The sequence below is a fragment of the Lichtheimia ornata genome (assembly GCF_029851405.1).
Source record: "Lichtheimia ornata isolate CBS 291.66 chromosome Unknown scaffold00036, whole genome shotgun sequence".
Taxonomy (NCBI): Eukaryota; Fungi; Mucoromycota; class Mucoromycetes; order Mucorales; family Lichtheimiaceae; genus Lichtheimia; species Lichtheimia ornata.
This window is the reverse complement of record NW_026695356.1, coordinates 333610-346607: the sequence shown is the minus strand read 5'-3', so window position 1 is coordinate 346607 and position 12998 is coordinate 333610. Positions and strand designations below refer to the sequence as shown.

The following is a 12998-nucleotide window of genomic DNA, read 5'->3' as shown; positions in this document are numbered from 1 at the left end:
TTTGTTCATTGTAAAGTAGTATGACTACAATAGAGCCAAAGATGCAGAGGGACGTGTTGTGTAACTTGAGTCAGTCAGCACAGGCGATGCATGATACTTGTACACTATTTAGGAGTAGTTCCTAAAATGCCAGCTAAAAACCCAGTCCTTCCAATCATCTTTGTTGCCCAATCCAATGCATGTGAACGATTCTCCTGCTCCAGTCCAGCATGCCCATCCTTCAACTTTCTTGATTCGAGGTGACATGGTAGTATGGCAACAATGGGTGTTGTTGGATCATCATTATCATGCAAAGTGTAAAATGACACACACCCTTTTGCTATACGTGAGGATCATCATTTCTTTTATTTACGTGTACCTATTGTCTATCGTGAGGGTGATGATGACGATGGGTGGATGGAGTGTATAGGGTAATTGGGTGGCCAGTGTAATAGCAGTAGGGGATTTAAACTTGGGGGACGGTAGCTCCACCACTTGAGACAATACTTCTCTTCTCTTTCTCACTCCTTTGCTTTTATCCCATTCACAACATCCCAATCGAGGTAATGTGTTATCAAAGAGTGCTCTTGTTGGCTGTGAGGTATTAATGTAGTTCTGAACATGCATTGTCAAGGAGTGTGAGTGTGTCCAAGTGCTGAGGAATGAGCGTGGTTGGTGGTTGGTGGTTGCCATGGCGATACTGTTGCTTCCTCTTGTTCGTTGCTACTCCCGCTCTACGCTTGGTGTCAACAGGTACATTCAGAGTCCAATGTCGCAGCTGAACCGGTTCCATTGACTTGTTAGCTTGTATAGAGGGCAAGTTTGGTCTCAAGGCGTTGGCTCGTTTGGCGTTTTGTTTCGGCTCAACTACACTACTACACCATGGTTTTCGGTTTCCAGTAACCAACAACAAAGGGTTCTTTTTGTATACGGAAAAGGCAAGTGCAATGAAACAAACAATGAAAAGGGTGTTTATTATGTGTGTGTGTGCGTGTGTGCTAATAATGAATTGAATAGGTTTCTTTGGTCAGGCAATGCAACTTTGGACATCATCATCAACTAGTACCTTTCGGCTAGCAATTTGACACTATCAGTGCACGACAACACGCTCTTCTCGGATGCTGGTGCCAACTCTTTGAGGATCAGGAAGACCGGCGTCATTATTTCCTAAGAGAGGATGAATGAGGATGTATATGAGCCTGGCCACAAAGAAAGTGAGGAGCCCATTATGATCCAATCGACAAATGAGCCATCTATTTTCCTCTTGAAACGACTACTCACACGAGCACCCTCGAAGAACACCTTATTTCGTGGAATTTGATCGCAGCAAGTGATGTGTGGAAGCAGGTGGACGATGGATATTGCCACCTAGTTGATCTCAGATCCCTGATTTATGCATCACTCCAAGGCTCTTCAAACACATCACTCGTGAAAAATGACCTGAGAAATCTGTCAGCTCATCACTAGCCGGCATTCGTCACTCTTCCCTCATTTTTCGTGATCACACACGCACCTCATTCTTCCATCGTATCATTCGTTGATTGTTGACGCCGTGAAACGCCCTTGGTAAGTATCATGGTGGATGACCTTACTTTGTGAGCGATTTATGATGTACTCATCCATGTCTGTGATGGTCTGTAGCGTTTCATTGTCGTTGTTGTCATTGTGATCTTTGCTGTTTATTAAGGTAAAACCCAATCATCTTGCTTGATGACGCCCCAGGCTCATATTTCTTCTGATGTAGCTACCTCTAAAGATGCATGTGCAATGTTACATTAGGTGATGATCCATTCGACTATACCCCCGCATGGTGTTGTAATGGCTTTCCAAAGATTTTCTTTTGCCGTGGATGGGCTGCTTTATCAGCGATTAACGCTACATCACCTGCCACCTGGACCACTTTATCAGCAATCCAAGCCATCACGACTTTCCATGGACAACAATCCCCACGCCCAAAACACTTAAAAGGAAGGCTGTTGCCATTGGCGTTATCATCACCCATCTTTCTTCTATTCGATTGCATGTATACCACAAGAGCACCATCGTTTGGTAAGTGTCGAAGATAGCTTTTTGGTGTCTCATTGGAGGATACTCATGCATTGATATTTGTGATCTTTTATGTAGCTCGTTATTGCTTTGTTACTTGTGCTCATTGTTGTCCTTGTGGTGTCTAATCTTATTCCCTGGTGGATCCTTTGCAATGTGGAAGTGGTGATTCTATATGATAAAGATGACGCAGTCTTGCCATCAGGTAATAATTGTGATGACCATGCGTATTGGTATAGCTATCTAATTGCTGGTGTTATAGTAATCTCGAGTTGTATATCGATCTGCGTTGACAACAATGCTGGCAGACTGAAAGCGATTATATCGCAAAGAACACTCAGCCCTAAAAAAGAACATATCAGCGTATGGATGAAGGCGATTCACCAATCGGCAAGAAATGGAGGCTGCCGAGTGGTACCCTGGTGGGAGATGCCATGTATAAATTCGGCCTTCCGTGTCAATATGAGCAGTAAGTGATCATGGAAGAAGGTCTATACAGTATTCAGAACATCATTGCTAACACATGATGCATAATACAATAGCCCTGTCCACTCCTTCATCTTCTGCATTGATGACCCTGGCCGGCAAAAGGTTTTTGGCAAGGAAGACTTACAAGCCATCATCCTGGAGAGTGATCCATCAAGTCAAACGCCTGAAAGCTGTTCGGGAGCGCATAACAAGATTGGAAGCCGAGTATGCAAAATTTCGTAATGAGGTATGTTGTACTCTTGACACCATCAAATATGAATCTAAGACAGAGTCCAATGAAGGCTGAAGAACGTAAGCAACAAGCTGCTGAGGACACTATTGTGTCTTGTGAAGCTGTCACTGAACAAGTATCAAAACCAAAGGAGAAGCGTGTGTCAGCTTTCCGATATGGCCTTGGGGATAGCCAGGCGAGAAGAACCAAAATGAGAGGCTTCTTGACAAAGATTCTCATGCAAAAAGACGAGGTGGATCGAACGGACTTGGGCTCCTTATGGGATAGCGAAGCATTAACTTCATCTGAAATCGATGTTATCTTCAAGATATATCGCTCATTGAGACCATTATTACGACATGTATACAACACCAAGTGTTCTATTGCCTCGCAGATACCCTTTTGCTGTCTGGCAAACAAGATATTGATTGCCGCAGGAAACCAAAAGCAAACAAGAGCTTTAATAACGTTTTCTTCTATCGCGACTATTCATGCATTGACCATCACACCAACCACTTTACTGAAGATTATCGGCGATATGGTAGCAACCCCCGGTTCCTTACCAATTGCAAAAGCCAAAGATCACAAGGGAGGAAACGATGGGTTTACTCTTCAACAACGACAAAAATGAAGGAGCTGTGCAAGGATCGGGATTTACAACCGCCACGTCGCATTGGTGTCGCCCATATTCTGGGTACTATGATTAGCCCCAACTTCATTGCTCAAAATCAGTCAAGGCGCTCGTGACTTTTTGGATGCATTCGATACCCGAAATCAGATTCATCATATAATTAAACGATCTTTCTTGCTTAGGTAGAATGTACGTAGACTAAGACGACAACGTAGCATAGCCCATTCCAGTTATCATCTCTGCACATGTAATTTATTTCACTACAAAACATTGCTTTTTAAAGACGCTAAGTTCTAAACTATCCAGCTTGTAGCAATGGGGAGAGGAGGAATGTGGAACACGGGTACTGCGAGAAGCTCCACGTGATCATGTGGTGTTCAAAAGAGCCAATAACCGATTCATGCAGCACTCCACATTTGTCTTTTGCACCACCTACCGATACACACGCAACGCACCCACATGACAACCATTGCTGAATCACCACGTAATGAGAGGACCCAACGACTAAAACGCATTGAGCTTGCCATTTCACCTGGTCGTAGTTTGGGACCTTTTCGACTAGGTAAAGAAGACAGGACTTCACTTTTTCCACTCTTTCAAGTCATCCAACATCTCTTCCCATTCCAGGTTCGACGCTTTGGGACACCATTCAATATCTTCGAGATCGACCCCAATTCTTTCCCTCGGTAGAACTCAAGTATAGTCAAGAGGTAAGCCATCTCCTTTATTCAGTCATTCGTCATGCTAAAGAATCAGGAGTCGTTTCCATAGGACCCGGTCAAGTTTGATTTTGTTATAGCGTTGCCAGTGAATGGGATACACTTGCGTTTCGATGGTGGGCTTCAGCGTATGAAATCGATCGAGTGCTTTGATCCCTCCAAGGTCAAGCTAGTATATCAAAATAGCGATGTCAGCTCTAGTCGTACAATCCCAACGTTTTTGCTCATCTACAAAGCTTTTGGGTAAGCAAACATTAGTGTTGGTAATCATGAAAAGATAACTCAAATACCAATAGCCCCACCTATCCTGGAGAATTTGATTCATCACAATCCATTTACACATTGAAATACCCGGTAGGCTATATATCAGAACGATGAAGGAGCTCGAAGCTGATGATCACGTTAGGGCATATCATTCATGTTTCCAATCCCAGCTCGCCACAAGAATCTTTATGCAACCTCTTCTGGTAAGCAAGCATCACATTGCCATTGTATGTTCAGCTGCCTTATGTTGTGATTAAAAAGATCTCCCTCTTGAATTCCCTGATGGTACCACGCCTATCGCTTCACGAGTGTGTCTTTTTTCTACAAGCGGCACAAGCTGGAAAAAAGCTACTGTCCCGCCCTTATCGAAGGTGATTGCAGAGAACAACGCCTCCAATCGAACCTATGGCAAACCAGGTCGTCGTGAAGTAGAGGAAGTAAAAGCTCAGGTATGTACATAGAAATAGGGTGGATGAAAGAAAAAGCAACGCTTGCTGATCCTCATCTTACAGCCCAACCGAGGAGTCGTCCTTACTTTTCCTACACACGATGATTCAAGCAACAGCACAGTATCCAACCAAGTTGAGATCCTCCTTCATATCTCTCGACCCCAGGACATTTTGGCTGATCTCGGCAAACCATCACGTGTGTTTTACAAGGAGGAAGACAAGATGAAAATTCATTCAGTAACAGATGATGGAGCCATGTTGGGAGGAGCTACCGATGAGGATGCTGAGAGTGGTGAGCGAATTGTTCGAGCAAGTGGTCCTGATGAGGATGAAAAAGGTACTTTTGAAGGAGGTCGTCTTTCTCTGCTTTGGGATTAATCAACATTATTTGATAGATGTGTCCACTGTGGATCCTACGGATTACTTTTTCAACTTTTTCCACCTTGGCTTGGATGTTTTGATGGATGGCACTCTACACGTTTGCAAAAAGATAGTGCTTCACGGCAATATACCAGGTCATTATGATTTCCAGCGGTAAGTAGTATGATAAGGGAGGATTCATGGATCAGTGCTGATGGTGGTTTACAGATACAAACGATGCCCTTTCAAAATCCACTTTCCAGAGTATCCTAATGGTGAGATGATTGCGAGTATTGTAGTTGCAGTACGCTGATATTGTTTATAGAGGCGAATGGAAAGGATGCTTTGGTAGATGTCGAGGATGGATCATTACCGGGTAACGTTGTTACTGCTGACATGAAGGTAAAAGTGGTAGTTTACTGATATACACAGTGCACGTGGCTTACAAGCATAATGCTATCATTAGATTGATACGATGAAAAAACGCATCCCTTGGGATTCAAAGAACACGGTGACAGTGGGTGCTCCTCCTGAAGCTGGACGACCTAAGCCTGTTATTCTTACACGAGGATCAAGCGAGCAAAACCCTTTTGGATCGACCTATTTAACTGGATATGATGAGGGCGTTGTCATGGAAGTGATGAAGAATGGTCATGTCCCCACTGTCGTGCTATTTTAGAAGGTTTATCATATAATGAATTACATGCTTTTTGAAAGGGGATTTCTTTATTGTATCACATGCTTTTGATTGGGTGAAACGGGGGCTTTAATCTAGCAGTGGTTCGCCACGGATTCCATTTTGTATGTTTTTCTCTCGCTCCTTGGTTACCGTTTCCTGATGGCGGCTTTGGCGTGAACCGACCCATTACAGAGACAACAGCAACCGCATCTCGTCATAATGCAAAAGGCCTGTCAGAATGCTGCTACGGCAATTGTTGACAAACAGCTTGTAGAGGAATATGAGAGTGACGTGTTCATTCAGTGATTGGAACGAGTTGAAGGTTGTTGCTCGATGGTATCGTGGGTATGCTTGTTCAGGTAAGAGACATTTTATTTCTATATATACAAGGAAGGAGGATGATGGATGTCTAATGTATCTGTTTATCTAGTTGAGGAAGTGCAACAGGTTTAAGGTAAGAGACAAGGAGACAAAGAGAGATGTATACAATTGTCGAAATGAGAAGAATAGAGGACATGAACACTGTCATTTTATGACAAACAAAACCATGTATGTTTTTACTTGATCTTATTTGATCGACGACACATCTCTTTTTTTTTTCTCTTGTTTACATCATCAACGCACTGGTGCACGCTCACTTTTTGGATCATCATTGCCGACGTATTCCGCTGCAGACGCAAGGACATCAATGGCAGACTTGGCACGTTTGCGAGCTGGTGGTGCTTCCTCATTTCGATCACCTTGTAGACTTAGATTGGCCATAGATTGATGAATAGAAGAAGGGCGTCGGTTAATACCACCATAATTAAAGTAATCGAATTCGGGTTGTTGAAGATAATTTCGTTGATTGGGTGCAAGTGATGAACGATGAGGAGGAGCATAGGATCGTTTGGTGGGTGATAAATCTCGGGCGACAGCATGTGGTGGATAAGAAGGCATGGGTGCAATAGGATGCATCATGTATGGATTTTGTTGATGTTGAGATGATGGTGTTGCTCCTGCATTGCGACGTTGTTGCTGTGGTGGAGGAGCAGCAGCTGGATACAATGCAATGTTGGGTACATTTCCTAGTGGCTGATGTGGTGTTTGAGTTGACAATGGGCGGACACTGGATGAGCGAGTCTTTGTTGCAGTTGTTGTACTGGCGCCATTGGTACTAGCACGTTGCCTACTCATCTTTGCACGGCGATTTTGGAACCACACCTAAAGTACATACACATGAGTCATACATGAATCCATCATCATGGGGTTGTATAATGATAAATACCTGAACTTCTCTTTTGGTCATGCCCAATTCTTGTGCCAGATTTTCCCGGACTTCGGAGCTGGGGGTATCCGTTTGCTCAAACACCTCCATTAGGCGTTGGAACTGCTCCTGTGAAATTCTTTTCCGCTTGGCCTTGGCTATCGACGACACAATAATGTTTCCCTTGCTTGTTTTGCGACGATGATATCCTTCTGGTGTTACAGATGTGCTAGGATCCCAAGATGTTGTTGGTCGTTGTTGTTCTTTTTGTGGCTCTGGAACATAAAGTACATCTCGTTCACGGCGTGGTCCACCAGGACTTGATGGCACACTGCTTGACATGAGACCACTATTTGGCCTAGAACTAAAGTAATCATGGCTCCCACCACGATGATGATGTCGAGTTTGTTCCCAATCAGGTGACCGATAAGGGTCCACGGCAACATCATTCAATAATGCCGAGATGGCTAATGAGTCTCTTCTGCTCATGGCACCCTGTTTGCTTGAAGGATCCTCCATGGCGAGTAAGACAAGTGAACGTCCACTTTTTTGAAGGGAGATGGAAAAAAGAAAAGAGAAAGGGCTTATGTTTCTGTCATACCCTGTCAAAAGAAACAAATTGCATAAAGCGGATGTTGGATATTGCATGCACAGCGACGTTTACATTATCCAATCAAATTCAAAGGGAGACGCAACCAAGGAAACCCATGGTTATATGTTTGTTTGCCAACTGTTTCCTCTTTTTCACATTGCTCTCTTTTCTTTCACACACTCTTTTTCTTTTATATACCCACTCTTTATTGAGCCTCTTTCGATGGATCATGATCTTGAGCGGTGTCCGATATTGGCAAGGTCAACAAGACCTCGAAGACGACACATTGCACGACGACATGCGCTCTTCGCCCTATTGGTCATGGCTTGTATCATATGTGTGTACATGAGTTATCAGGTGTCTTCGAGTGGCCAGCTACCATGCTCAAATTATTTCGTATGGATTCCCAATTGCAACAAGGAGCAGTATTACGTCCTACCCTCCTGAAAAATCACAGCATCGCCACCATACAATGATGATAATACGACCCTGGGGCAGATCAATTGTGTCAGATGATTGTCGTAGTACACATCCAATAGCATGAAACCTTGTACCCCGTGTATTGGAACATTAGCGATTTATATACTAGATTCCCTTCCATGTACTATTCTTTCCTATATTCCCCCCTTCTGAACCACTTCATGATAAATCATATATCCTGGCTATCATTCCCATATTCAAATCCATTTTATTATAGGGGTAAAGAAGTGAGGGTCTATCTTCCTTATCACATGGATCTTCAACGACAATGATTGATAACGGGGTTGGAAGGCATGCAACGTAATCGTATTGATGATAAAAGGGTCATTTATCAGTTGTATGGGTTCTACCTCTTTGGGAATGCAAGTCGTTTCAATTGTGATGTAATCTTGCCCTGACAACGAATAGGATCAGCAGCCACCAAAGGATACATGCAACCACAAGATAAACCTGCTATCGGTGTTTAACAATTGTCGTCCGTGGTGGGCGATACAAATCACGCGTCAAGCCTTTGTCTCCTTTTCACCTTTACCTTCAACGCACATGAGTCTACGAGAAAGAGACATCAACCGACAACGATCAAGTACACAGCATGCGACTTCGAAATCAAAGGTCAATCGTTGCAATCGGATGTTCGTGTTAGAGGTACGCCCATAAAGTCACCACTTTTTATCTTTTCATGACAGACCAACCTTCCACATGGACATAGCGATCTGCACCTTTCAGCCTCATGCGAGAACCTTTGACGACTTTGACAAATCGTGAGAGCCGCCGTTCTGTGAAGCGACGTAAAACGTTGTCTGTTCATATCGATAACGAGAGCAACTATAAGCAACGAGACGTTCAATATACCCGATCACGCGGCAGTGGCAACAGCAGCAGCAGCAGCAGCAGCAGCAGCAAAACGAGCAACATCAAAAGCACTATCAACGAGAATAGCAGGGAAAAGAACAGCAAAAACGACACTAGCAGCAAAAGCAATAGCCACACTAGCACCAATAGTAGCAGTAATCGTATCCAATACCGAAGAACACGAGTGCAGCAATTGTCTACTTTGCAACGACGAATGACGATTGATAAGCTTGGGAACGAATGCCTGTACGAGATATTCAAGCACTGTGCCGATCCAGAAACTCTTACAGCTATATCGCATGTTTGTCGTCGATGGCGATTCATCACTACTGATTCATGGCTTGTAAGGGAAAATAGGATGGAACAATGATGAAAAGGGGAGTTGCTGATGATGGCTTTTGAAATAGTGGAGAACAATGGATCATGACTGGATACAGTTTCTGGAAAGCGTGTTTTTCTTCAAGCATATGCCCAATCACTATGCGTTCGACCATTTACGGCATACAAGGAGGATGCGGATAACTGCAAGGGAAGATCAATTGTACAACCCAATCCCAATGTGTATCCCAGAGGTGTATCCATATGTACAATTATCACGGGTGGATCTGGTACGAATGCATCTAGTGGATATTATCGACGTAGTCAAGTGGCTGGTCCATATTCAAGAACTACGGTGTATTGATATCATGACACATGACATGCCACAAAACAACGTCCTTGCAGCATTCACAGGCCTTCGCCGTTTACGCATCTTGCACCTCCATTTTTACACCCCATGCATTCACGGCAATTATGCATTTCTAATCAGTCGTAATCGAGCACGCCCTGTATTACCATCCACTTTGAGAGATCTCCAAATAACCAATCTATACGATACCGAAGAACAGCTATTGAACGACCTACGCCCTCATCATTGGATGCGTATTGAAGCCGGCCTTATGATCAAATATTCACCATTGCAATCACTTGTCAACTTGGATACATTAATTTTGCACAGCTGCTCGGCATTCACAGCACGGATTTGGCGAGAATGTCTTACTCCATGTGCACCCAACTTACGCTACCTCTCACTCGGTGGATTACGTTCACATCGGCATAACGATGCTTTATTGTTTACAACCAATGATGGTAACTCACCGACCAATGATCCCACATCGCTCTGGACAATTGACGAGGAAGCACCCGTTCGCGACATTTGGAATGCTATTCACGATTTCTTTATCAACCTTGTTCACCTCGAGTATCTACACATGGAGGATTTCACCATGGATTCCAATATCCTTGACAGCTTACGGTTTCTTGAAGAGAGTCGTGGACAAACAATCCATCTTTCAAGTGCAACATTCCAAGGCAACGCATGTGATATTATCGATCTTGAAGATATGGTAGATAGACATGTCGCTTTTTGTGATATCACCATTCGATGAATATATATATAAAAGACCTTGTACATACATATACGATACGTTTATTAAAGCGCTGTTGGATATCACACACACATAATTGCTATTACATTACTACTATCAAACGCTGACGGGATGATTTAAGCACAAGCATAGCCTGCTTCATGTGCTTTTTGAGCACGACCTGATGGATCTTCGGGACATCCCCAATCAGCACGTGGAACCCAACGCACAACGCTAGCAGTGCATGCTTCTTGTGGGAACCAATCTTCAAACATAGCTCTGTACATGTATGCTTCCTTGGTAGTGGGAGTGTCTTTGGGCCAACGCTCAGCCGCATGATTGAATTCTTCATCCGAGATCTTGTCACTGCTAATTTGCTTAAGTGTATCGATCCAGCTGTACCCAACACCATCAGAGAATTGCTCCTTTTGACGCCACAAGATGCTGTCTGGAAGATAAGGTGTTGTATAAGGCTCATCGGATGTATCAAATGCCTTGCGTAAGATATACTTTTCCATGTATTGGTTCGTTGGACGCTTGTCACTTGGATCGATGTTCATGACAAGTTCGAGCAACTCCTTGTCAAGGAAAGGTACACGTGCTTCTAAACCCCAGGCCATGGTGGACTTGTTGGCACGTAAGCAATCGGCATAATGCAAATTCTTGACGCGTGAAATGGTTTCCGCATGAAAGGCAGCATCATCGGGTGCAGCATGGAAATAGAGGTATCCACCAAAACATTCATCAGCACCTTCACCGCTCAACACCATCTTGACGCCGATGGCCTTGATTTTACGTGCGAGTAAATACATGGGTGTGGATGCACGCACGGTGGTCACATCATACGTCTCGAGATGGTAAATGACGTCAAACACGGCATCCAAGGCTTCTTGAATAGTAAATGTAAATTCATGATGCGTCGTTCCAAGATGTTCAGACACTTCACGTGCGGCTGCCAAATCAGGAGATCCTGGAAGTCCAATTGAGAATGAATGGAGTTGATGCGGCAACCATGGCGTGCTTAACCCATCCTCATCATCGTCGCCTTCATCACCACCACCTTTTTTCTTGTTTCCATTTTGCTCAGCAAGGGCACGTGCTTCACGTACAGCGATCGATGCGATTAAACTTGAATCCAATCCTCCTGATAAAAGCACACCATAAGGAACTTCAGCCATCAATCGCTTTCGCACGGAGGCTTCCAAAGCTTGACGCAATTGTTTATAATCAATGGGGGTGCGTGGTATCCTCTCAGGATCCCACCATGATGGGTTAAACCACCGAGTTGGTTCGTTACCCTTATCCGAGTCATAGACATGCCCTGGTGGAAACGTCAAGATCTTGTCGCAATCCTCGTTAAGGGCCTTGAGTTCGGATGCAAAGTAGACAGCGCCAGGCATACGCGAATTCCAGCCATAGTACAAGGTTGTTACCCCAATTGGATCACGAGCTGCAATGATACGATTTCGCTTGGTATCCAGTAATACAAAAGAAAAGATGCCATCCAAATGCTGCACGAGATCGATACCCATTTCCTCGTACTTTTTGATGGTGTTAGTTTACTTGAATCATACATAGCTTCCTACGTATCATGATTTACCATATGCATAATAATCTCGCAGTCAGAATGAGTCTTGAAGTGATGCTTGCGCTTGAGGTTTTTACGTAGCTGGTTATGATTATAGATTTCTCCATTAACACAAAGCACCAATGTCTTGTCATCATTGGTAATCGGTTGAGCACCCGTGTCTGATACAATAAAGCCGTTACTTTTTCCACAATACACGATAGCTTTCGTGCTCTTGTTGACTTACCAACACCAACAATGGCAAGGCGTTCATGGGCGATGATATGGTTGCCCGTAGTATAACATCCAGACCAATCAGGCCCACGATGCCTTATTCTAATCACAATTTAACGACTTAGCGGATTAAGGATCAAGATACGTGCATGGTAAGATACATACTTTTTGGACAAATACAAGGCATGTTGTCGAAAATCCTCGACATCACCTTGGTAATTGTATACAGCAAATATTCCACACATGGTAAAAAGTGTAATGCAGCAAGTGAAAAAAGATGGATAAGGCCAATGAGAAATATAAACTTTAGATGAGCATGGGTTATCAAGTCTTCGACGCTATCCCCTGAATGAAAGGAGGTGGGTGGTACATCAATAGACGTAGAGGTGGAGGTGTTTACTACACACTTGGCAGCGAATCCTATGCCTCAATCTTCTTAATGGATACTTATGAAGAGCCTTCTTTTACTTTATGTACATGTAAATTGATATCCTCATCAAAGTACCTCTGAACAAATGGATTTGCTACAGCCTGGGGGTGGCGGTAGACAAACCCTTAAGAAAAACCCCCAATGATGTTTCGCATTTTAGGCAGCGGTCATCATTTGGTGTTCATTACCAGTGACGTTGACGTTGGGCCAACCCGGGTATTGGGGAAAACAATATAAACCCGGTACAACCTCCCAAAATGGTAACTTGTTGGTCTCACTTTTTGCATGTATGTGGTGTTTGTGTGGCGCATGGATGGCTCAAGTGACGACGTCGATCACTTGGCATACATGATTTATTTCAACA

General features: G+C 43.7%; 5 protein-coding genes across 5 annotated transcripts; 3 read left to right on the top strand and 2 right to left on the bottom strand.

Moving 5' to 3' along the window:
- Positions 1-2487: 2487 nt before the first annotated feature.
- Positions 2488-3356, top strand: O0I10_007518 (uncharacterized protein; the record flags this gene model as incomplete). The annotated part of the gene is made up of 3 exons (XM_058487534.1): positions 2488-2494; positions 2568-2740; positions 2796-3356. 3 exons carry the CDS (start codon positions 2488-2490, stop codon positions 3354-3356), a joined length of 741 nt encoding a protein of 246 aa, XP_058341834.1.
- A 459-nt stretch (positions 3357-3815) lies between these two features.
- O0I10_007517 (uncharacterized protein) lies at positions 3816-5827 on the top strand (the record flags this gene model as incomplete). Its single annotated transcript, XM_058487533.1, has 11 exons — positions 3816-3918; positions 3984-4066; positions 4128-4318; positions 4372-4429; positions 4482-4542; positions 4601-4788; positions 4852-5125; positions 5184-5322; positions 5377-5423; positions 5474-5550; positions 5615-5827. 11 exons carry the CDS (start codon positions 3816-3818, stop codon positions 5825-5827), a joined length of 1434 nt encoding a protein of 477 aa, XP_058341833.1.
- Positions 5828-6442: 615 nt separating this feature from the next.
- O0I10_007516 (uncharacterized protein) lies at positions 6443-7592 on the bottom strand (the record flags this gene model as incomplete). The annotated part of the gene is made up of 2 exons (XM_058487532.1): positions 6443-7030; positions 7095-7592. 2 exons carry the CDS (start codon positions 7590-7592, stop codon positions 6443-6445), a joined length of 1086 nt encoding a protein of 361 aa, XP_058341832.1.
- A 1096-nt stretch (positions 7593-8688) lies between these two features.
- O0I10_007515 (uncharacterized protein) lies at positions 8689-10424 on the top strand (the record flags this gene model as incomplete). Its single annotated transcript, XM_058487531.1, has 3 exons — positions 8689-8790; positions 8855-9340; positions 9405-10424. 3 exons carry the CDS (start codon positions 8689-8691, stop codon positions 10422-10424), a joined length of 1608 nt encoding a protein of 535 aa, XP_058341831.1.
- A 116-nt stretch (positions 10425-10540) lies between these two features.
- On the bottom strand, positions 10541-12449 carry O0I10_007514 (asparagine synthase (glutamine-hydrolyzing); the record flags this gene model as incomplete). The annotated part of the gene is made up of 4 exons (XM_058487530.1): positions 10541-11944; positions 12004-12152; positions 12218-12306; positions 12370-12449. 4 exons carry the CDS (start codon positions 12447-12449, stop codon positions 10541-10543), a joined length of 1722 nt encoding a protein of 573 aa, XP_058341830.1.
- Positions 12450-12998: the final 549 nt, after the last annotated feature.